The sequence below is a fragment of the Antennarius striatus genome, chromosome 4, assembly GCF_040054535.1.
Source record: "Antennarius striatus isolate MH-2024 chromosome 4, ASM4005453v1, whole genome shotgun sequence".
NCBI classification, from domain to species: Eukaryota; Metazoa; Chordata; class Actinopteri; order Lophiiformes; family Antennariidae; genus Antennarius; species Antennarius striatus.
This window is the reverse complement of record NC_090779.1, coordinates 2,953,211-2,976,500: the sequence shown is the minus strand read 5'-3', so window position 1 is coordinate 2,976,500 and position 23,290 is coordinate 2,953,211. Positions and strand designations below refer to the sequence as shown.

The 23,290-nt window shown below is 41.9% G+C and overlaps 1 protein-coding gene across 2 annotated transcripts; it reads left to right on the top strand.

The window, feature by feature from the left end:
* The first annotated feature begins 520 nt into the window (after positions 1–520).
* On the top strand, positions 521–12,464 carry si:ch211-216l23.2 (uncharacterized protein LOC565061 homolog). 2 transcript variants are annotated; one of them, XM_068314005.1, is made up of 9 exons: positions 521–701; positions 856–942; positions 2,101–2,174; positions 3,922–4,045; positions 5,494–5,693; positions 7,482–7,760; positions 9,435–9,599; positions 10,343–10,585; positions 10,754–12,461. In XM_068314005.1, the coding sequence occupies exons 1-9, from the start codon at positions 643–645 to the stop codon at positions 10,789–10,791; spliced, it is 1,269 nt and encodes a 422-aa protein (XP_068170106.1). In that variant the 5' UTR covers positions 521–642; the 3' UTR covers positions 10,792–12,461. The 2 variants fall into 2 exon arrangements, with proteins under 2 accessions (XP_068170106.1, XP_068170107.1); XM_068314006.1 differs by lacking the exon at positions 2,101–2,174 and having other exon boundaries at positions 560–701; positions 10,754–12,464.
* The last annotated feature ends 10,826 nt before the right edge of the window (positions 12,465–23,290 follow it).

The window sequence follows — 23,290 nt, the reverse complement described above, 5'->3', positions numbered from 1 at the left end:
ACATGTCCAGAGGAGAGATAGTGAATATATTGGTAGAAAGATGCTGAGTTTTGGACTAACAGGCAGGAGGCCTAGAGGAAGACCAAAGAGGAGGTTTATGGATGTAGTGAAAGAGGACATGAAGGTAGTTGGTGTGAGAGAAGAGGATGAGAAGACAGGGTTAGATGGAGGACACTGATTCGCTGTGTCGACCCCTGAAGGGAAAAGCCGAAAGGAGAAGAAGAAGACTAAAACTAAAACTAAAACTAAAACACACACACACACACACACACACACACACACACACACACTGCTGATGACTGAATCTTCCCTAAGCCCATTCTCTTATAGGGATACGGTTTTCTGTCAGACTGCATCGAAGAGTTAGGGTTAACTTAAATTTTATGAATCTTTTATTATTTAATCCGTTTGAATTAAATTTTTTGGGGGGGGGAATAGTTATAGCTTGGTGCCACCAGTAGGGGGCGACAACGAAGCTATGTTCGCGTACCGTTTACCGCCAGAAGAAGAATCACTTCCTCCTCTGCCTCCTCCTTTCCCCCTCCACAGTTGAACAGAGGCGGACTAATATTGAAAATAGTCTAATCTCCCCTTTAGTTTCGGAGTTTATGTTTAATAGGGGAAAGTTGCAGCGCAGATAAAATGTCCTGGGCGAAATCATCTGCAGCAGCCCGCCGGGCGACAGCCAACCCGAATGGAAGGTAAGCCGTAGCAAGTTGAGCATTTACAGCTAACATGCTAGGTGGAAGGGGACAGTGTGGGCTTTACAGAACCACGAAGACCGGATAACAGGCCAGCCCTGGTGATGACTGGAATTTTCTGACACCCACGGTTCCCCCTTCTTGTGTTGTCCAGCGCCCAGCAGCTGCGTCTGTTCCGGAGAGCAGCGCCTTACCCCCCCAGAGACGACAAGAGCGAAGACCTGAAGGATGCGCTGGACAGGTACGGACGCTCCCCGGACTTTGTGTTAGCATCACAGACATCAAGTAAACGTGATTTAAACAGGTCAATAACACAACGCAGGAATTGATCATCCAGTAACTTAATTGCAACTCTCGCTGATATTCTTGCTATATGAAGCATGTGTAGTACATTTACTGCTACACGCCCCAGCTTGTAGCAGCATCCCGTGGGATTTTACCCCCAACTCATTGGCAAAAGTCCTTAAGTTCCGGAAATTTCCAGGTTTTACATGCTGCAACCCTCGTCTTTAGATCCCTCCAGATGTTTTCCTTGGGTTCCAAGTCAAGTGACTGTGTGGATGTGGGTGGTGTAGTCCTACAGTCTTCTGACCAGGCAGTAGAGGCCAAAGATGAATGGAACCATGTAGGTTTCGCTTCCCCTGAGCATAGCCAGAGCCCAGAGTCTCACAGTGGAATCTAGGGCAGCCAGTGACTGGAGGTTGGTGCTGAAACCATCTCAACCTGGCTCACTGACTTGGAACCGGATGTTATAGAATAAAAGACCCAGTCAGAACATGTTCCATCTCCAGATGTATTCCTCAAAGTGACATCAGTCAGAATGGATCTTGTTTTTATCAGTTATGGATCAGATAAATGTATTCTTTATATGGTTTCTTTGGCTGTAAGTATTGTTAAATGCCCAGACTTGTAGTAAACTATAGAAGCAGGACAAAGTTGTCTAAAATGACAGAAGACTACTGAGATTTGGCACATGGCTGAGAATAAATTATAGTAATAGCTGTCAATGAAAGATGCTCCCTTTGAGTTTTTGAGTAATGGAACTAGCATGTGGTTGTAAAAATCATCAGTTTGTTGCAGCATTACTGGCCCAGCGTGTCTTACCTTTAACATCTGTTTGAAAATAGCTCTTCAATTGACTGCACATCAAACTCTTGCTGTCTGTCAGTAAGAAGGTGAACGGTAATACCAGCTTTCAACAGGGTTATTGTTCAGCTGGATGTGACCTTGATTCCATAGCTCACTGTTGTCTTGTAAAAAAAACCTCACTTTTTCATGCTATCACTTCAGAAACAGTTTTGTTTCTTCAAATATGTTGTGTCGCATATTGATATGGATACCATCTGGCCAACAATATTCCCTAATTGAAGATACTTGTGTTTCACCACTTCCCTTTCAGTTATGAAGAACTAGAGCAGCTGAAGAGTTTCAGTGGAAGTGTGAAGTATGAGGGGTACAAGCATCAACCCAGTGGTGAGACCTTGTTGCTTTAATATCTTGTTTGCTTGTACTCAGAGACATCATTTTCTTAATGACTTGCAAAAATCTTAATATGAAAATGTTTTTTTCTCATAATGTTGCTGTATTTTAAAATAAGCTAGAAGCAGAGGCACAGAAAAACAACTCACAAACAAATCACCTTTATTGTCATGCTTATCCAAAGCTGTTTAAGTCAATCCACTGGACGTTAAGGAAGTTCTTGAAGATATTTCGTCTTCCATCCAAGAGACTTCTTCAATCTGATCATGTCCCAGCACATTAACCCTGTGGGGTGCGGTCAGTGCCATTGACATTCCAACGACTGTCGTTGAAACCCGTCTGGCTCCTCAACGATTGTTGTTGGGGGTGTCAAAGGGGTTTTTGAAATGTGAGTTTCACCTTTGTATGCTAGTGAGGGTCATTAGCATGAGACACATCACCTGGGTCAATCTGCTGAGACAATCTTTTTGGGAGTTTTGAAAGGACATGATTGTAAATGGGAGAAAGGTGTCTGTAGGTTCTCAGTCATCCAGGTCATGGTTATCCAAAAGCTGTTGAGTCGATCCACTGGACGTTAAGAAAGTTCTTTTTTCGTCTCTCAGCAAGAACTTCCTAACGTCCAGTGGATCGACTCAACAGCTTTTGGATGGGAGAAAGGTGATGTCGCAGACCACCCCCGCTGTTCAGAGATTGCTTCTCCACTTTGACGTGGATGCCCTCTTTCACTCCTTTCTCAAACCATTTATCTTCCCTGTCCAAGATCTGAACATCGGTGTCCTGAAATGAGTGTCCCTCTTCCTTGAGGTGAAGGAAGACTGCCGAGCCCTGTCCTGACGTGTTGCCTCTTCTGTGTTGAGCCATGCGCCTGTGTAGTGGTTGTTTGGTTTCCCCTATGTAGACATCCAAGCATTCCTCGCTGCATTTAACTGCATACACCAGATTGCTCTTCTGACTGTGTGGTGGGGGGTCTTTTGGGTGGACCAGTCTTTGTCTGAGGGTGTTGCTCGGCTTAAAATACACATGAACATTGTGTTTGTTAAAGATCCTCCTCAGCTTTTCTGACACTCCATACACATATAGGATCACTATACCATTACGCTTGGTTTTTTCTGTCCTCACTGGGTTGTTTTCCTTTCTGGATCTTGTGTGAGCTTTCACAAAGGTCCAGTCAGGATATCCACACCCCCAGAGTGCCCCTTTCAGGTGTTGGTGTTCTTTCACCTGGTCTTGGGCACTGGTTGGTAGCTTGTCAGCCCTGTCTTGCAGGGTCCTGATGACGCCCAGCTTGTGCTCCAGTGGGTGGTGAGCAGGTACTGGTCCGTGTGTGTTGGTTTCCTATATACCCCAACATACAGACTTCTGTCATCTTTTATGCCGACCTCACAATCCAAAAAGGGCCATAAAGATTGTCTGAGCAGATTGACCCACGTAACGTGTCTCATGCTAATGACCCTCATTAGCAGACAAAGGTGAACTCACATTTGAGCGACCCCCTTTGACACCCCCACCAACAATCGTTGAGGAGCCAGACGGGTTTCAACGACGGTCGTTGGAATGTGAATAGCACTGGCCACACCCCACACTTTAGTATTCATGATACACATTAAAAGTAAGGAGCCATTTCATGGGACTTGTTTACCATTAATTAAAGATAATCCCGGAATTTGTTCGAATTTCTATACTTGCAAAGTAAGCTTTTTCCTCCTCTTGTCTCCACTGTGTTTTCTCTTACACTTCTCAGGTAAACCAGAGGGCTGCACCCCATCAGACAGACGTAAAGCCCTCTATCAGAAGTTCTACAGACAGGTACAGGAGGAGAGGAAGCCTGCAGACTGTGTGGTCCTCTCCATCACCAACCAGTGCCTGTGAGTTCTTATAGAGACCATCCAGCCCACATGCAGTCACAATAGTTGGGAGACGTTTGCATGCATGGTTTGGTAATTTTACCTAGATGTGATTCAGTGAGACAATGGACCTTTTATTTTTCAGTCGTTTGTTTGTTCATTCAGGCTCTTGTCTTCAGTTTCAAGCATTTATGTCCCCAACATATTACCTGCTGAGCCTTGTATGGAAAGGCTTTGCCCTTCCTGAGCTTGAGACATGGGTCTAGTGTTGATCGGTAGAGTTCTGCTTGTAACGTCAGTAGGCTTCAGTGCTGCCAGTAGAATCACATGCATTGAAACCCATCCTTGAGAACAATAAAAACATATGAACCCAAACATAAGACCTACAGACCCAATGCAGCATAAATGGCTTTTTTTCCACATTTCCTGCTTGTTAGCAGACTCCCTGTCCTTCAGCAGCTTACACACATCACAACCATCCTTGTTACTGATTATCTCACAGTTTTCCTCAGTAATTGGCTCACATTGGCCCACACAGGCTGGTGTAGTAGGCATGGATGCATCACTTCTCCCTTCACCTCCTTCCTTACCCTGATGCCCCAATACTGTGGAACAGGGTCAGTCTGTACTTATCAGAACACATGACCCTTTTTCTTAGTCCAGAGTCCAGTCTTTGTGCGTCCCAGCAATGTGAAGCCTTTTTTTCTGATGAACATCACTGATAAATGTTATTTTTAAGAATAATCAGCTGTTTAGTCCTGAATTCTCCCATTCTCTCTATACACACTCCCATTCTCTTAATGTACACAGTACAGCATTAATAATTACTGTATGCAAATCCATACCCATTGATGCATTCTTACAATTTTATACATTTTCCATTTTGTAACACAGTAGAATATGATGTCCAACACCACATCTCCCATCAAAGCCTGACTTCAAATAAAACATATAATAGACAGTACATCGCAAACACATACCCAAGATACACAAATGGTGAATATCGTGGCCAGTGGTCTGATGAATCTGCTTTTGTTACTGCAACACTATGGCACACACTTATCCTGACATCAAAACACTTCATATTAAACTCCCCCATTCAACTGATGGTCTCCAACTTCAGCTTAAATATTGTACTGCATATTTTATATCAGTGAAAAAAGCTTATTTTGATCGATAGTCCAATACTGTACACTGTATTGATGTCCAATACTGATGTCTTACCGAACACTTGATACGACAACAATTGAAACATGTGTAAGAGCTGCAAAACTGTTATGTCACACTTTATCCGATTGAGTAAAAGATGCACACAAAAGAATGGTTATGTTTTGCTGGTAAAACACACTTTAAATTCAGAAATAATTCTCTGTTCCTCTGAGAGGTATAATATAGGTTTCTCTTCATGCCAACTGAGTCACTTAACGTAGAAATGTCACGTTAACAAAGTGTTTCTCTTCCTCTCAAAGGGATTACCCCAAATCGCTAAGCCAGTGCTTGCAGGAGCGCGGCCTGTCAGTGGAAATGCTCTACCTTCAGGCGGAATCAGGCCTGACCCGGGCCTTGCAGGATGTCCGAGCAGATGGCTCCTCGTTATGTATACTGGTGGAGCAGAAAAACGTAGCTCTGTCCTCCTGCACTGTTATCATATTCTCAGAGTCCCTCAAAAGTAAGTCCCAACCCCTCATTCCCTCAGGTTTAGCCAAACGTCACTAAAGTACCTCAGCCCCCCCCCCCATCCCTTCTCAACCAATAGTCTGCGCTGCTTCACCTTTATCTCTTCACCAACACATCACAAAGTAAGCTTAAAGACAGGGAAACAAATTATCCCATTTACACAAACATGATTTCAACATTAACATTTGTATACTGGCACATCATACATTACACAACATTTAAAAACTAAAAGAAGCCCCAAAATAGCAAAGTAGGTATTTAAAATGAATAGTTTGACATTTGGGTCCGGCTTCGTTACCAAGAGAAGATGATAGCGCTCTGTCTGATCAATATGAAACTACAAGGATCTTTAGACATCTGTAATTTACACGTTGGATTTTGTATGCTTATGTATGGTATCTTTACAGAAAGTCCTTCGCAATGACAGTGTGTGAGTGTTTAGGGTATTATCATTACTGTGAGGCTCTGGTAGAGGATTGAGGAAATGAACAAACCCTAGTACACTAGCTCAGAGGTTTTCACACTCAATTCATTGAGAGAGTAAGTGGTGGTCCCCATCAAAAGTGGGAAATAGTTTATTTTGACTGAAATTCTATGCATTCACAACAAAAGGCTAACATGTATGATTGGTCAGGTCATAGGTTTAGTTCGAGTTACTAGATAGCCGATGTAACTTTAGCCTCTGACTTGACAGTGGTATCTACAGTATCTTCGGTGACAAGGAGACAAAATGTCAAATTATTCCTTCAAAGGAAAACTATGATTTATTACAACTCCTGTCTTATTTTCATACCATCTCAAATCATCCTTTGTGATCAGATCAGACTGGCTCAACTTTGATCTTCTGAACCACGACTGTTTCCCCCATGTAACAGATTTTCAGTAACGTCACATTCTGACACCACGGCAATTGCTCTGGTCAGTAGAACATTAAAAACAGTGGATTAAGTTGGAAAAGCTATGAAGCTAAAGCCAAGTTGTGAAATCATGGTTCTCCTTAACGGTAACTATTGGATTAACATTGTGGAACAATGACATTGTCAGTAACATGACATACACCACGCACTGCATATAACTGATCAATAAACATCATAGGGATTTAATTCATCCATGCAATTATTTGTACTGAGAATAATTATATCACTTGGAAACACAACTCACTGACTTCATAACTTCACTGATAAATCTGCAAAACCTTTTTTAATAGCATACAATCCAGAAACAAAGCTCCATTAAACCAATGACGATGATGCGTCCTATTATAACATCAAGAACATTTACACAATAAAGTAATTGTTATAATAAAACTTACCCATTGAAAAGATAACCAGGTGATGCTCCAAAACATTTAAGTGTTGTCTACACAACCATTAAAATCTTTTATACACTATTATTTAAAACTAAAAATGAAAAATAAACAATTAAATACAAAAATCATGTTCAGTACGTTGATGGTGTAAGGGTGTCAATGCACATAAATAACAAATGGTTATTGAGACCAGGAAAACATAACAAGCATGTTACTGATCAATACATGTTTACATAAAATGTACATTGTTCATTGCCTTTCCCCTTTCTCTTTCAACCTACCACAACCAACCAAACGTACAGCCTATCAAAGAATCCATTAACCAGTTGATTGTAAAACCCCCAAAGCTAAATTACAATGGGTGATCTTAGTAGTTTCTGAGTGGCACGAAACAGTCGTTCCATTTATTTTATTGTTTCACCTCTTTCTTCTCCTTCGGTTATCATTAACGTTCCCATTCCCCCCCCCCAGTCCATCGTAACATGCCCAAAGACCAGGCCATGGACTTTGTTGCAGCTGAACACAGTCGCAGACTCACCAAAGAGCGCCCACAAAGGGACCCGGCAGACATCGCCGCACAAGCGTCACAGCTGCTGGACGACTATCTAGATCGAGAAAAAATCGAACGTCACAATGTTCCTTATGAAACCCGCCCCCTCCTCACGCTGCTGGCTGAGGGGGTGCATCTTTACTCTGACGAGCTGGAAACCATTGCCGAGTACATCCGATCCCGTCAGGAGCATCTACAAGGTGGGCCACTGTCTGTGTCTTCATGTCTCTATAAACATTTCCTTCTTCTTCCTCTCCTTTCGGCTTGTCCCTTCAGGGGTCGCCAGAGCGAATCAGTTGCCTCCGTCTCACCCTCTCTTCTGGATCCTCTTCTCTCACACCAACTACCTTCATGTCCTCTTTCACTACATCCATATACCTCCTCTTTGGTCTTCCTCTAGGCCTCCTACCTGGCAGTTCAAAACTCTGCATCCTTCTACCAATATATTCACTATCTCCTCTGGACATGTCCAAACCATCTCAGTCTGGCCTCTCTGACTTTATCTCCAGAACCTCTAACATGTGCTGTCCCTCTGATGTACTCATTCCTGATCTTATCCTTCCTGGTCACTCCCAGAGAGAACCTCAGCATCTTCATCTCTGCTACCTCCAGCTCTGTCTCCCGTCTTTTCCTCAGTGACACTGTATCTAGACCAAACAACATTGCTGGTCTCACCACAGTTTTGTATGGAAAGAACAGAAGGCGTGCCAGATCCTGTCGCTAATATCAAGTTTGCACACACATTTTTGTGTTCACCTTCTTCTTAGAGCTTTATTTGCTTTTTGCAAACAACTAGTCTTATTTCCACAGTTTCTTCTGATTTATAACATTGAGCAACGTAATGTTCAAGCCCAATGACAACATATTGCCCTGCTTATGAATTTTCATTGTCGAGTTCATTCTTACCTAAAATGTAATATCAAGACAAGGCAACCTGAGCAGTGTAAAATGCAATTTTAAATGAAAACTTTTGTAATATGGCAAATGACCTGTCCCACAACTGAAACGTCAATGTGAAAAGATGTTGGTCCCCTTAAAGTCTAAATGCATCAAACTACCAAACTCAATCACTGACAGAAATGTGAAAGATAGTGGGTCTCACCTGTAGGACTCTGGGAATAAATTCCTGAAGAGATGAGACCAAAGGTGACTGAAATTCTGTGCATCAGGCTGAAAGGTTTTTCTGAGACTCCACAGAGACACACTCTACAACTGGATAAGGTATTAAATGGTGAATCTTAGCAACCCATGGTCCACATTTCCTCTCGGGGAAAAGCCAGAACTAATTCAGGAAGTCAAATAAGATCAAAAATAAAACATACGAAGAACTGAATTTCTCTCTCACCTTAATAAAGTTGTTCATAGCTCCAGCTTCAGAGACACTGGGCAAAAATGGAGTACCATTGTAGAGTGTTGAAGCAAATCCACAGCTAATCCACAAGAGCAATAAGAATTTAGACCCAAAGATCCAAAAAGTTTCTCATAACAAGTGAAACATGAGTTCCTTTTCATGCAGTTAATTTGGGTGTTGGTCAACTTCATAATTTCATTTGCATTTTGTGTTTATTCAGCTTGCACTTGTTTTATATTACATTTTACGGTATTTATTATTTTATTCAGTATTTTATTTGCATTCACTCCAAATTAGGTGATCCATGCATTTGTATGTTCTTTTTCTTTTCATTTTTTTCCAGTGTTGAAAATTTTTCTTTGAATGAGCTCAACAGTAGATGGCAGCACAGATTGTGACTGAACTCTGGTACCTGTTGATAGTTGGCCCCAGTGCAGTGTCAGAATTACTGAAGGCACCTTTATGGTCTGGTCTGTTCTCCACTTGTTTCTGGGTTGTTTTATTTTTCTTTCTGTCTGTCCAGCCACCAATGCCGAGGGGGAGAGGGGTAACATGTTACCTCCAGGACTGGGTAAACCTCCTCCTCTTCTCCCCACTCCACCCGTCCCCCCTCAACCTCAGTCTACATCCGATGCAGGGATGATGGAACATTCCACACTTCCACGCCCTCCTCTCCTGCCTTTACCAGGTTAGACTGCATAGCACCACTTGCATGCGATGTAGGAGTCACATACCAACATGTTTTTAAAAGCTAATGAAAATTATATTTTCATGCTCATCGTAAGAGGCCTCGAAATAAATTACTTGTATTCAACAAGCCGTGTGATGCTAGGCTCTTTTGCTCACTGGAGACTGGGCTGTGAATAGGGTTGTGTTACTGCGGTTTAGTTCTGTGTTAACAACAGTACTAAAGAAACACGTCTTCATTGTGGTTTGTGCCATCTGCGTTGACTCCCACTATGCTAATCATGCAGTTATCGGTTTGTTTACTGGAGCATCAACAGTGCAGTAGTTCCTTGAGATACAAGTTTAATCCGTTCTGGCACTGAACTCGTAAAACAAAGAATTCATAACTCAATTTCCCCCATTTAAAATAACTAAAATAATTGTATCCATTCCATTGCAAAATTGCCCCAAACCCCTAAATTATGGCAAAAAAAGCACATTTTATTCACAAGTGGATATGAAGACTTTACCTGTGTGTAATTAAATAGAATTAAATAGAAGTTACGTAAACAATGATAAAGAATAAAAAGAAATGCAAAAGTCACAAGAAGTCACTTTTGCGTTAAAAGTTACATCTTTACTCCACCAATGAGAACGAGATCCGGTCTCAGAGAATGAATGTGTGTGATTGTTCTTTGAGTGGCCATCAAGCCCAGGCAGGGGTCCTTCAGTAGAGTGAAGATATTTGTCCTGTCTCTCTTCTAGGCTCGTTTCCCAAAACCAAACCACCTCCACTACTGTCCTTGCATCGACCTCCTGGTCCCTCATTAGGGGTCCTACCTTCACGAGGCCCCGCACCCTCTCATATTCTCTACGGTGCCCAAGTCCTACCTCGTGGGCCACTACTACACCATGCATCTCTGTACCACCTCGGTCCCAGAGGCCCTCCCCTCATAAGTACCCCCCCAACTCTAAATAGCTGTCGTCCACCTCTCCTCTCCACACCAGGTGGGCTGTTTTGGAATTAAGAGATGTTTTTTTTTTAAGTTGTGTATGATTTTTAAGAATGAATTCCAGCACTAATGTAAAAACACTAAATTCAAACACGAGTACCAACAAAAAACAAACAGCATTTGTAATATTCTGTACCCCCCCCTTTTCTTTCTTTCATATCAGGTGCCCCTCTGCTACGACCAAGTGGTTCCCGACACTAAAACTGCAGAAAAACACACACATGCACGCACGCACGCACGCACGCACGCACACACACACACACACACACACCTGTGTTGAACTGCAGTTAGACTGCAGTAGTTAAAGTTTGATGTCAGCATCTCATTAATAGAGGATGGTGTGATGGGGTTTCTTGTTGATTTATTGTTGTAATTTTTTACAACCCTACTGCCATCATTATTTTTCTTTTGTATCATGTAATGTGTTTCTCACCCTGACCCATCCCATTAAAAGGTTTTTTCTTTCAGTTGATCCTTTAGACTCCGTAGTCTACAGTGAAAGACGGATCAATAAAGACGTCTGTCACAAACGTCCTGGTCAACAACAGACAGCTTGTTTGTTTCAAACTCCTTCTGTCCTAATGATGATAGTATTTTTCTTACTTTCTGTATGCAAATTTTAAAAGTGGTGCTAAAGGTGTCAAAAGTTCATATTGAGAGAATTTCAACAGCCAGTTGACAGTTTTCACAGACTTATGGTTTTTGACGTTATTCATATTTTTGAATATTAAGGAGTGTTCAATCCTGTTCTAGATTATGCTTCTCTTTTTGAAACAGACCTTTTGACATGAAATTTATTTCTAACCTCACCACTTGTTTGTTTTAAAAATGTATTATTTAAGTGAAAGAGTCTACACCTGCCTTATAATGGATATGGGCCAAGTAAAAAGATCTGGACTCGTGTGCAAGCTGTTTCTTTTCAAGCAATGAATTTAATAGAACTGTTGTGTGTTAGGATGAAGAATGAGGCAGGCGGTATGAGTATTATTCTCGATTGTTAATCACTAAAATATGGAAGAACAAACTACTACTGTTTACCAGAAGGGTGTCTGGATTTGAACAATAGTCTCAATAAAATGACTTCTTTTTCTATTTCGACTTAATGGAATTTATGAAACTTTTTACACTCTGGACAATAAAGAATTTTGTAAATAACTAAGGTTACCAAATGCACAGTACTGTGCAAAAGTCCTAAATGATTATTAAGTAAAGAACCTTCAAAAATATTACATTTAGTTTATATTGTTTTATAAAATGTACAGTAAGCAAACTGAACAAGAATCTGAATCAAATCAATAATGGCTGTGACCACCAGTAAAACAGCATCGGATCTTCTAGCTACACGATAGTAGTCAAGTGTGTGATGAACCAGATCTACTGATGATCACCAGCTTCAGATGTAGACTGAAACACAGTCATGAACTGAAAAAGAAACATCTGTGTAGGAGTTTAGCACTCTTTGTGCAGGTCATACGTAAAGCACGGCAACAAGACACACAGTTGTTTTATACCAGCAGCAAGGTATCAGCCAAGGAAGTTTTCAAAGCAGACGGAGGTCTCAAGATGTACCGATGAAGCCTGTTTGAAGAAGCATAAAGAAAAAGGCAACGTAGTAGACCCAGTGGTCGGCCATGGAATCTTCGTGCAGCAGGAGGATGTATTTCTCCCTTTGAAATGAGATGTCCAGCAGCTCAGAACTAATAGAAACCAGGAACACCCTTCTGCTGTCAGGAGACGCCATTCCTCCGACATGCAAACAAGGCATAGAATTCAACGTGGAACAGAAACAAACGGTGCAGGAAAAATGGCAACAACTGCTTCGAGTCAAAATCTGACATATTTGACTGTAGCAGGCGATTCGTTCATTGTAGGGCTGGACTGCTGTACAATAAAATGTGTCTGTAAGCAACAGCAAAGTGTGGTGGAAGTTCCTTACAGATTTAGGGCGGTATTTCTGCTAATGGATTTGGAGATATGTTCAGGATTAATGGTGCCCTCAGTGCTGAGAAGTACAGTCAGATACGCATCTATCAGGGATTCATCTGGTTAACCCCAAATATTCTGCCTACAAAAATGACCCCAACCATACAGTCAATGTCATTAGGAACTATCTCCAGTAAAAAGGCCAACAAGGAGTCCTGGAAATGAAGGTCCCCCCCTTCCTACCCATCTGCAACTGAGACATGATCTCAACATCGAGTCTGGGATCACATGAAGGGGCAGAAAATCTGAGGTAAATTTTCCTCAGGGATTATTAAAGTATATATCTACATCCACAGAAGATCTGTGGCTCATCCAAGATGTTTCGAACAACCTCCCTAATGAGTTCCTCCAAAAAGTGTGAAGAAATAAATAAACTTTATTAATTCCCCTTAGGAGAAATTATTTGTCCACTCTAGTTTTAATTCTTGTCAGTCACACTTGTATATACTGAATATATATCTGAATAGGCCGGTCTCACAGTCACACACTCACACGGGGCCTGTGAGCATGCAGGTTAGGGGTAGAGCGACGGCCAGTTCACATCCCAAGTACTGCTGGGGTGCCCTTGAGGTGAACTGGCACCTCTCCACTGCCGGCCCCCAGTCTTTGTGGACAGACTTACCGCTACTTATGTGTACAGGCGTACCTAGAAGAGCAGAGGCTGCTTTGAAGGCACATCTATTTTGACAAAGAATTTTGCCCGTCGCTATTACAAATGTTTTTTAAATTCATTCTTTATAGAAGTTCTTTGCCCCGTCTGAAACTTTTTCACAATACTGTATATTTCTTTGACAATAGACACTCTTGATTGTACCCTCCTCAAGTCCATGATAAGCCTTTCCAATTCTCCCAGAAGCAACTTGTAGACTTGTTTTCATTGACCAACTTTTCAGAAGGACTGTTTCCTAATTCTAACGTCAGACTAGTTAAAATAATAGAACGTGTTCTGGGAGAGGGGTCCAAACTGGACTTGAATCTTTGCACGACAAACAGGTTCTGTAACTATGCTATCTTGTGTCCGACACAGTACCATTTTAGGGTATGTTTTACTAGCTTGTCATGATGGTCATGTGTTTCCCAAGCTTCAGCTTCCTCACAGATGTCCGTTGTTCAAGGAAGCCGACACACCTTTTGAGCATCATCGAGCTCCTACCGTGCTTCATTGTAAGCTCAGAATTCATATCAACATCACCACCAGAGGGCGCCCAAATAGCTTTCAAAAATACTGTTGGCATGTAAATCATATGAGAGATGACGATTCCCTTAATTTGTCACTCCAGTGAACAGATGGTAATGCTTTTATAGCCTTAGTTTATGTTTCCCATGATATTTCTTTACAGCATGATGTTTATGTCGTCATGATCCTATGCAGAGGTAATTAGATCACAATGTAGATCATATTTTATATGCCTGCACTATTGCAGCCACTGTTACCTTTTTTTGTCAGATTCAGTGAGGACAGATACATACCTCCATGTCTCCTCCAGCTTCACTGTCTTGTCTAAATGATCTCATCTGTCTCCAAAAAAATTAAAGTGGCAACGGCCACAATGACCCCTGAACCTTCAAAGCTGTAGGCAACACACCAGAGCAGGACGCCACGGTGTCGACATATAGACGATTCAGTCCAATAGGTTCATTACATCTGGCACGTACAAAAAGAATATTTATAGTGGCGGCTGTTGTATGGAACATTAGACTGTCACCAAACCATCAGAGGGATGTCGGCTGGAGAATAAAACAAGCCAACAAGTAAACCCTGAAGAGCAGAACCCCCATTGCTTCACTTTTTTGGGTGAACAAACCAAAAGCAGATACTTGTTATACTTGTACTAACAAGTACCCACTGCTTGCTTATATGAAGATGGTATCATAAGGCCAGAGGTATCATTACCTTTTCTGATGAATAAACCTTTGAGGAAGGAAAGTGAAAGAAAAGCATTAAAAGTAATACCTTTCATTTCCTGACACATTCATTTGAAAAATCGTATTTTACTGTTTATCTTTGCTAAGAAAACCTTTTTTCTCTCCAAGCCAGACTCATAAAGCTCAGTGTGAGAGCATGCTGCACGTTTGGATGGAATGTTTGTGGAGCGTCAGGTTGAGCATGGGTTCGATTCTATCCATCTTCCTTGTTGACATCTGAATGAATTCAACTACAGAAGGACATTCCAAGAATTCCAAGCAAACCAAAAATTTAGGGTACTGGCAATTTTGCTCTTTAATTGTCTTTTGTTACACTAAAAATACTCCAATATCTTTCTTCCCTCTCTCCTTGTGTTCAATACTGTATAATGTTTTCCTAAGGTGGAGGAGAAGCTAGAGAGGTGGAGTACATGTTTGTGAATGAGAGGGACCCAAGTGGAAGAGTGAAGTTACAGGGAGAAGAGATCGAGAACGTGAAGGATTTTAGGTACCAGAGCAATGGAGAGTGTGGAAAAGAGGTGAAGAAGCATGTCCAGGCAGGATGGAACGGGTGGAGGAAAGTGTCAGGTGTGATGTGTGATAGAAGAGTTTCAGCTAAAATGAAAGGAAAGGTGTACAAAACTGTGGTGAGACCAGCGATGTTGTTTGGTCTAGAGACAGTGTCACTGAGGAAAAGACAGGAGACAGAGCTGGAGGTAGCAGAGATGAAGATGCTGAGGTTCTCTCTGGGAGTGACCAGGAAGGATAGGATCAGGAATGAGTACATCAGAGGGACAGCACATGTTAGAGGTTTTGGAGATAAAGTCAGAGAGGTCAGACTGAGATGGTTTGGACATGTCAAGAGGAGAGATAGTGAATATATTGGTAGAAGGATGCTGAGTTCTGAACTGCCAGGCAGGAGGCCTAGAAGAAGACCAAAGAGGAGGTTTATGGATGTAGTGAAAGAGGACATGAAGGTAGTTGGTGTGAGAGAAGAGGATGCAGAAGACAGGGTTAGATGGAGGACACTGATTCACTGTGGCGACCCCTGAAGTGAAAAGCCGAAAAGAAAAGAAAACCAAAAAATATCTGAGGTTGTGTAACTTGTTCCTCATGTCACTAAGCTTAAGTCAGCCGTTACTTTCCATCTGAAAAGTTGGTCCTGTTTACATTGTTGTAATAACCATTACATTTTATTGATCTTAAAACACACTTGTGTTTGGACTGCAGTAACTGACATACAGCATTAATTTTTGCCATGACTTTTATGAGGGGGAATCCGCCGTCACTTGTCAGTTAGCAGAATAATACATTTTTTGTTATGTGCGTGATGTCACTCACAGGGTACTACACAGAAGGAAGCAGAACAGAGAGCAGTCATCCATAGATCCCTCGAACACGTGACGCCACAGGATGGAGGGTCCACGATGCTCTTGATCAGCGGTTCTCATAGTTTCAACAATTGTACATTGCTGACCTCTGGTGGCCACAATTGGTAACAGTAATTTGCTACTCCCTGGTGTTGACGTCTTTATAGTTGTAAAAAAGATTTTTAAAATATGGTTAAGATATTTTAAAGTCCACAAGACGGTAATAAAAATATGTTTATTTCTTGTTCTTTTGTATTTCTTGTATTTTTTCCATTTTTAGTTAATTAAAGCCCCTTCAGGATGTTTAATAGAAATACTGTACGTCATATTGGGAAAATTGCCTCTCCAGATGTATTTTGTGTGTCAGATTTTATTGATTCGTGCGTTTGATTGGTGGCGTTAGCAAATAGAACGTGTACTGCTACAGTTTGTTAAATTTCTGTGTCAGGGTGCAATTTGTTGGGGGGAAGGGAGGGATTACCCCCCCCCCACACACACACACACACAAAGTTTTTACATCTCTACGTCTGCTGAATCACATCCTTACTTATTGTTTTATTCCATGCTCTGAAGTTCACAGTCCTGTGGATAAAAGAAGGAGGAGATGCTGCAGATGACGCCGACAGGAAAGAAGAAAACACCACAGGAAGTCTGACATCAGAGCAAACTGTTCACTTCGTCACTTAGAGTTATTTTGATAATCTGAACCTATGGGGAGTTAATGTTACATTTTACTTACCGTTAGCATTACGCTAAGTCCTCTAGACATGTCAGACCTGATCCATGGTTCTTAGGCCGAATTAGATCTTCTTCATCTTCATCTTCCACACTGTGGTCAATATAGAAAACTATGTTTCATGTCTTTTTACATCCCGCAAAGCCTCCTTGCCTCTGGACTGTGTTTGTGTGTGTTGCAGATAGAAAGATAAAAGGAAAAGCACATTACTCGGGCAGCAAAGGGGATGAAAATGAGATGATGACCTTGACCTTGAGAAAGCTAGGTCAAGGTCAAATTTCAACTTTTGTACATTTTCTTCACATATTTCAGGAACCGGATAAGATAGAAAGACAAAACAAAAGGCGTTATATTCAGGGAGGCAAGGGGATGAAAATCAGATCATAACCTTAACCTTTAAAAACTAGGTCAAGGTCAAGTTTTCACTTTTACGGTGTGCCCTCATGCATTCGCGCATCAATGCTCGCGACTTCAGTCATGTGATACCGTACACACATTCTATTGGCTGATGGCATCCAGAAGTGTGCTACGTTCTGTCAGTCTCGGACTTCCGTGAGACACAGAAGTGCTTTAAGTCTATCAGAGTGTGGGAAAAGGTAGTACAGATAGAAGGTGGTTTAGTATCAGTATGGAGAGCATTTATAAACATTTAAATTACAGTAAATAATAAGATAAATAGTTTGTCGTGGAATTGGTTAATCACGCGTGGATCCTGGAATACAGCCGCGAAGAACGACAGCGCACTCTACACCTTTTTGGGTACACATCTCTGAAACCTGACGAGATATAATCACAAAACAAAAGCAACAGTTTCAGGTAGCCAGAGGCACAAAAATGTGTAGGTCATAGTAAAATGTTGAATTCAGGGGTGTTGCGGGATGTTACAGTGTCTGACTGCCTTGTTAAGTTTGTTACTGTTCTTCTATTGAGTTAGAAGGATCATACAAACTCCCTTCTGTGCAGAGTTTGTATGATCTCCCTGTGCGTGCGTGGGTTCTCTCCAGGTTTCCAACTTGTACCCACCTTCAAAAAACATGGACTTGAAGTGGATTGGCTGGTTCCAAATTGTCTGTAGGTGTGAGTGCATGAGTGGTTGTTTGTCTTTCGTTTGGTTCCACGGTACACTGGCCCATGCTCGGAGTGTCCCCCGCCTCTCGCCCATAAGTCAGCTTGGAGAGGCTCCAGGAACCCCCGTGACACGCAAAAAGTGGAAGATGTTGATCAGAAGACAAGTGAATGAGTGACTGAATGTTCTTTCAATCTTCTGAATTCTATTTTTGGCAACACTGGATTTCTACTACTGTATTTGGATCTTAGAAATTCAAAAACGCTTTGAAGCTCATTTAAAGATCTTTTACTCCTTGTTTCCATCCGGTTTCTATTCTCGCAATTTTGATATATTTTTCTACATGAAAGCAATCATTAGCATCTTTGAAACCTGCTATAAGTAATGTTTTAAGAAGAAGAAGAAGATTATTATTGTCATTATTATTAACATTAAGGTAGAGTGGGAGTCAAAGACACATCCATAGGGGGTGGATATGTCTGCATGTGACTGTGTCCTCTCCTGTTTGGTGTCTCCTCTGTCTGTCCTCCAGCTGTGCTGCTCCGCTGTGAGAAGCTCATCAGCTCAGAAGTAATGGACAACTGTCTTCACCTCATTACACCAGCCCGAGTTGTTTGTGGTACCACAATGGTGTCACACTGCTTGTTCAAGTTTCCTAAAGTCATGACGGAAGTTTCTCACTTTTTGTCACAAGCGTTTGTCTGTTTGTTTGTTGGGGTGTTTGTTAGCGGGATTACACAGTGCACCCACATTCCTCGCAGTTAATGCGGTCCAGGAATCACACGCGATTAACGAATTCCGCGATTGAGCGATGAACTATCAATCTTATTGTTTACGGTAATTTAAACGTTTATGAACCCTCCCCATACTGATATTAAACCACCTTATATCTGTATTACCTTTTCCCACACTCTGATAAACTGTTTAAAGCACTTTTGTGTCTCATGGAAGTCCGAGAGTCATGGAACATAGCGCACTTCCAGATGCCGTCAGCCAATAGAATGCGTGTACGGTATCACGTGACTGCCTCTCAAAAATCTGTGATGATGTGAAGTCGGGTGCATTGATGCGCGAGTGCGCACTGTATATAAAGAACTCAACAGATTTTCATCATTCAACAGATCTGGACAGAGGGGTGGAGTCCGGAATATTATTATATATGTTTGAACAATGGAGTCCTTTCAGATAATTTGTGTCAGGTACACATAAACTACTGGAGTGATTACAATGAAACCTCTATTGGAGATAAAAATAAAATCTAAAAAGACACTACGAACAGAATATCTGGAGGTAAGGAGCTTCCCTCTCACACAGGCTTTCTTTTCCCATCCTATCTTCCCTTTTCCCATCTTGTCAACGCTGTTCCTCTAGTTTTCCCACCTGTTTGTCGGTACTGTTGTTCCTCATCCACCTCCTTGCCTCTGAAGTAATTAATTTGTCATTTGCATTGATTTTGGAACCATTTGAGACAAAAGTGGATAAAGAAAGAAGAGAAAGAGCAAATATTTGACTACAAACAAATTCTCTCTTTTCCTCCTGATTCATTCTCTCCGTGGTCCAGCACCACTCCATTCCTCTGCCCCTAGCCCCTTTTCTACCCGATCAATCTTTCTACCCCACCTTCCCCGTCTCTCCTCCCTTTACTCTGCTGGGTATCAATCAGAATTTATCGCTCCAAGTTTTCACGCTGCCATTGTGTCAGAATTCACATGAACTTCATCAAACTAGGAAACTGTTTCATTGTTTCACAGAACCCTCGCTGCGTGTGTGCGTCTCCGTCGGGCCCGCGTGGAAGAATTAATGGAATTCACACACACTTCCTCACCACCGAGCCTCATGTGAAAACTTGCACACACTCACACACCACAACCCAGCACTTTCCCTCCTACCACCGCCATCGCACACACACATGCATACACACATTAGGGTGTTAATTGTTGTCATAACACCTTCCAATAACAAGGCTCTAATTATCAACATGTCTGGCTGTTGGAGTGTGTATCTGGCATGTGCGTACGGATCATGGGGTGAGCATGTTTGTGTGTGTGCCAGTGTGAGGCGTGGCACCAGAGGAAGAAGGTTTGATGATTTTGAAATATGCTGCCGCTGTGTGTGTGTGTGTGTGTGTGTGTGTGTGTGTGTTTGTCTGCATATGTGGCGCATGCACTATCAGGTATGTGGTGTTGATGTCTCAGTCACATTATACATTTGCATATGAGAAGGGATACTTTGTCTTCTGGTAGCTAGCTGTGCTCAATCTCACAAATGACACCACATCATTACAGGCAACTTACAAAACAATTATCAGGTAGCAAATAAATAACAAAAAAATTCACTGAAACCCACGAGCCTTGGTTTTACTGCCAACAGAGGTCAACAGAGATAAAAAAGACATCCAATGCGAAGTGGAACCTCCTGGATTTTTGCCTCGTGAAACAGGGACAGTTGACCGTTGAGGAGGATGGGGCTTCACACGGCCTATCATGGTGGACACAAGGAGTAGGAACCCAAACTGGGAAGTCAATTTTGAGACCTCCACCTATCTCATTTCTCGGGACAGATGGGAAGGAGCAGACAAACACCTTAGAACTACAGACTGTTGACCCAAACCAATGCTCTTTCTGAGTGTAGAGTGTAGAGTAAGCAAATTCCAGAAAATGCATTTTAGAGGCCACAAGGTAAAACGAAAAAAGTTCATTTAAAATAGGCTTAGCAAATACATTGCGCCCTCACAAACTACCTTATTATTTACAGTAATTTAAACGTTTTTGACCCCATACTGATATTAAACCACCTTCTATCTGTATTACCTTTTCCCACACTCTTATGGACTGCTTAAAGCGCTTGTGTCTCACGGAAGTCCGAGACCCACCCAACATAGCGCCATTCCGAATGCCGTCAGCCAATAAACTGCGCGTGCGGTATCATGTGACTGCCTCCCAAAAATCTGCGATGAGGTGAAGTCGCGAGCGTTGATGAAGCTGGTGACTTAAAAATAGGAGATGAATTAAAATCAGATAACCGTAAAACTTTAAAGAGTAGTCCTAAAACAGTAATTTTATTTAATTCTATTACTTTTTTGCAAGAAGATATAATTTTGCATTACTTGCATGTAAAGCTATGGAATACACACCAGCCTCACCATGACAACAAGAGCTAGGAAGCGGGATCGGCTACCTGTCTGATAGTCTGGCGACCTGACAGAACACCTGGCTAACTGCTTGGCTGGCTGGACGTCTGTTTAATTGCCAGGCTGTTTAGGTGCACTGGGCAGGCAGCTGGTTGGTTCCCTGACTGTTTTACCGGCTGACTGCCTGTGAGGGCGGCTGGCTACTTGAGGACTTGTCTGGCTGCTTCTCTGGCCGACTAGCTGGCTCTGTTCCTGGTTGGCAAGATGGCAGCGCCAGCTGTGTCCCAAGCCAAGCCCCCACACCCCAGCAGATCTTAATTGGGTTAAGTTTGTCCACCACAGATAACATTTCCTTTTTCTTCAGAGAGGAAGAAAACAAAAAAACTGGCCTGGCACTAATGGAGTTCTTTTACTGGGTTCTTTTCTGTTTCTGGAAATTAGGAAGAAGGGGGTGGATTCCCCCCGGGTTAAAATTATCGAGGGAAGAGTGGCATTGTTTGGAACCAAGCACTCAGTGAGAGCAAAGAATATGACGAAAGGAAGGAAATGAAAGAAAGTTTATTTGGTTCTGTCACGTAGCAACTGTTCAGTTTTTCTTTTTAACAACCCCTCATGACTGAGGCAGGCAGAGCCCTCAGGAATAGGAATATAAACACGTCATTGTATCTACGCGTACAAGCTGCGCGCACATAAACACACACACACACACACACACACACACACACACACACACACACACACACACACACACACACACACACACACACACACACACACACACACACACACACACACACACACACACACACACACACACACACACACACACACACCAGAACACAATGAAATATCAGATACAGACTGGAAAACTTACATTGATTTTTTTCAATCTTATGAACATATTCAAAAATTAACACACCCAAAAAAGGTTTTTAATTTGTTTTCAACTTTCTAGAGCTGAAAAAAGTGAAAAGATACCTGACCTAATGAGCAAATTGCAAGTATGACAGAACTATTTTTGTAGTGCGTCCATTAAATAGTTCCACGTGGCGTCGGGGTCAACTTACATAAGCTGCCTCCAGGTGAACTAGGTCGTCAATGACACGATCCACAAGCTTGGGCAAACCGGTAACCAGCACAGGGTCTGGTTGGGCTTCTCCAGCCTGGGGAAAAGTGACAGCCCACGTGGACAGCACTCCTGGGTTCATACGTCTCCACCACTCGTCTCCCCCGTTGTTACACTTTAGTGTTGTCTGCTAGCATCTCAGAGCGTCACACTTCATACCTTGGATACTAGTAAAGATAGTGGTAGTGGTGACTGTCTCATGACAACTCTGACTCTGACCGACAGTAACTCCTCCCTCCTCCACCTTTTCCTTCACGCTAAAGGTAAGCTACATGTTACATGCTACAGTACTGTACAGTGGATCGTCAATATGAACAGCTGACTCCGGCTGCTGTTTTGGATGTGCTTAAAAAAACTGGGAGAGAGTTCCTTGAAGTGTTTTCATCTTCTTCTCCTCAAGGATTAAGTTTAAAGGAGCAAAAGTTTGCTGTAAACTAATCTGAACTCATTTTAATATGATTTTATCCTTATCATTTCATTCTTATTGTACAGAAGCATAGTATTATATGGTCTTAACAAGTTTCTAGTGAGTCCAATAGTTGCTAAGTTGGGTGAAAGGACGTTAACTTGATTTTTATTTTTTGGTGTATTTCTTTGAATATACAGGGAACTTAACTCAAAACAAACTGCACCTGTATTTTATTTTACTATGCAGTGTTTTTTTGTTTCGCTCCTACAGAGGTTGTCCCTCTGTAGGAGCGAAATGATCTAGGAACAAATGTTTTCGGGTTAGCTTTCATTCACGTACTTGCGGTGCAAAACCTCAGTAGGTTAAAGCTTGGCTTAGCCTCTACACCTCTCATTCAGCAGAGGTAAAGATGTTAAAGTTACATTACATACTCCAGGAGTTTATTTTGTTATGTGTTACTTTTTTAATGTAACTTTTATTGTTTCTGTAGTAATGACATTTGAATGACCTCAAATGGTGATTATAGTTGGAAATTACATAACTGACGACTTACAAACATTTCAGCTTACAAACAGCCTCTTGGAACCAGTTGTGCTGAGAAACGCCTGTAAATGAGATCCTGTAGAAATGGAAGTATGGAAACACTCATGCTTTCACCTGTGTTGACGTATCCTGTTATAAAGGCCTCAAAAAGTGTGTTGCCGGTCATTCTTTAGACCTCCGTGACTGTTTGTGGTTCGCACAAGTCTGAGATGCTGATGGAAAACCTCTCGGATGCAATGAACTCCTTGGTTCATCCTGTCTGGAAATAAAATTTAAAGCCAACACAACAACTGTTTGTGTGTCTCATATTTCCAGTATCTTCCCTCATCCATCGATCGGCCAGGGTCCGATTTATAAATGAAAGTTGATTGATATTGTTAAACATATTTTTATAATATCGTACGTTCAGTGACTGAAACTGTCAGAGATCAA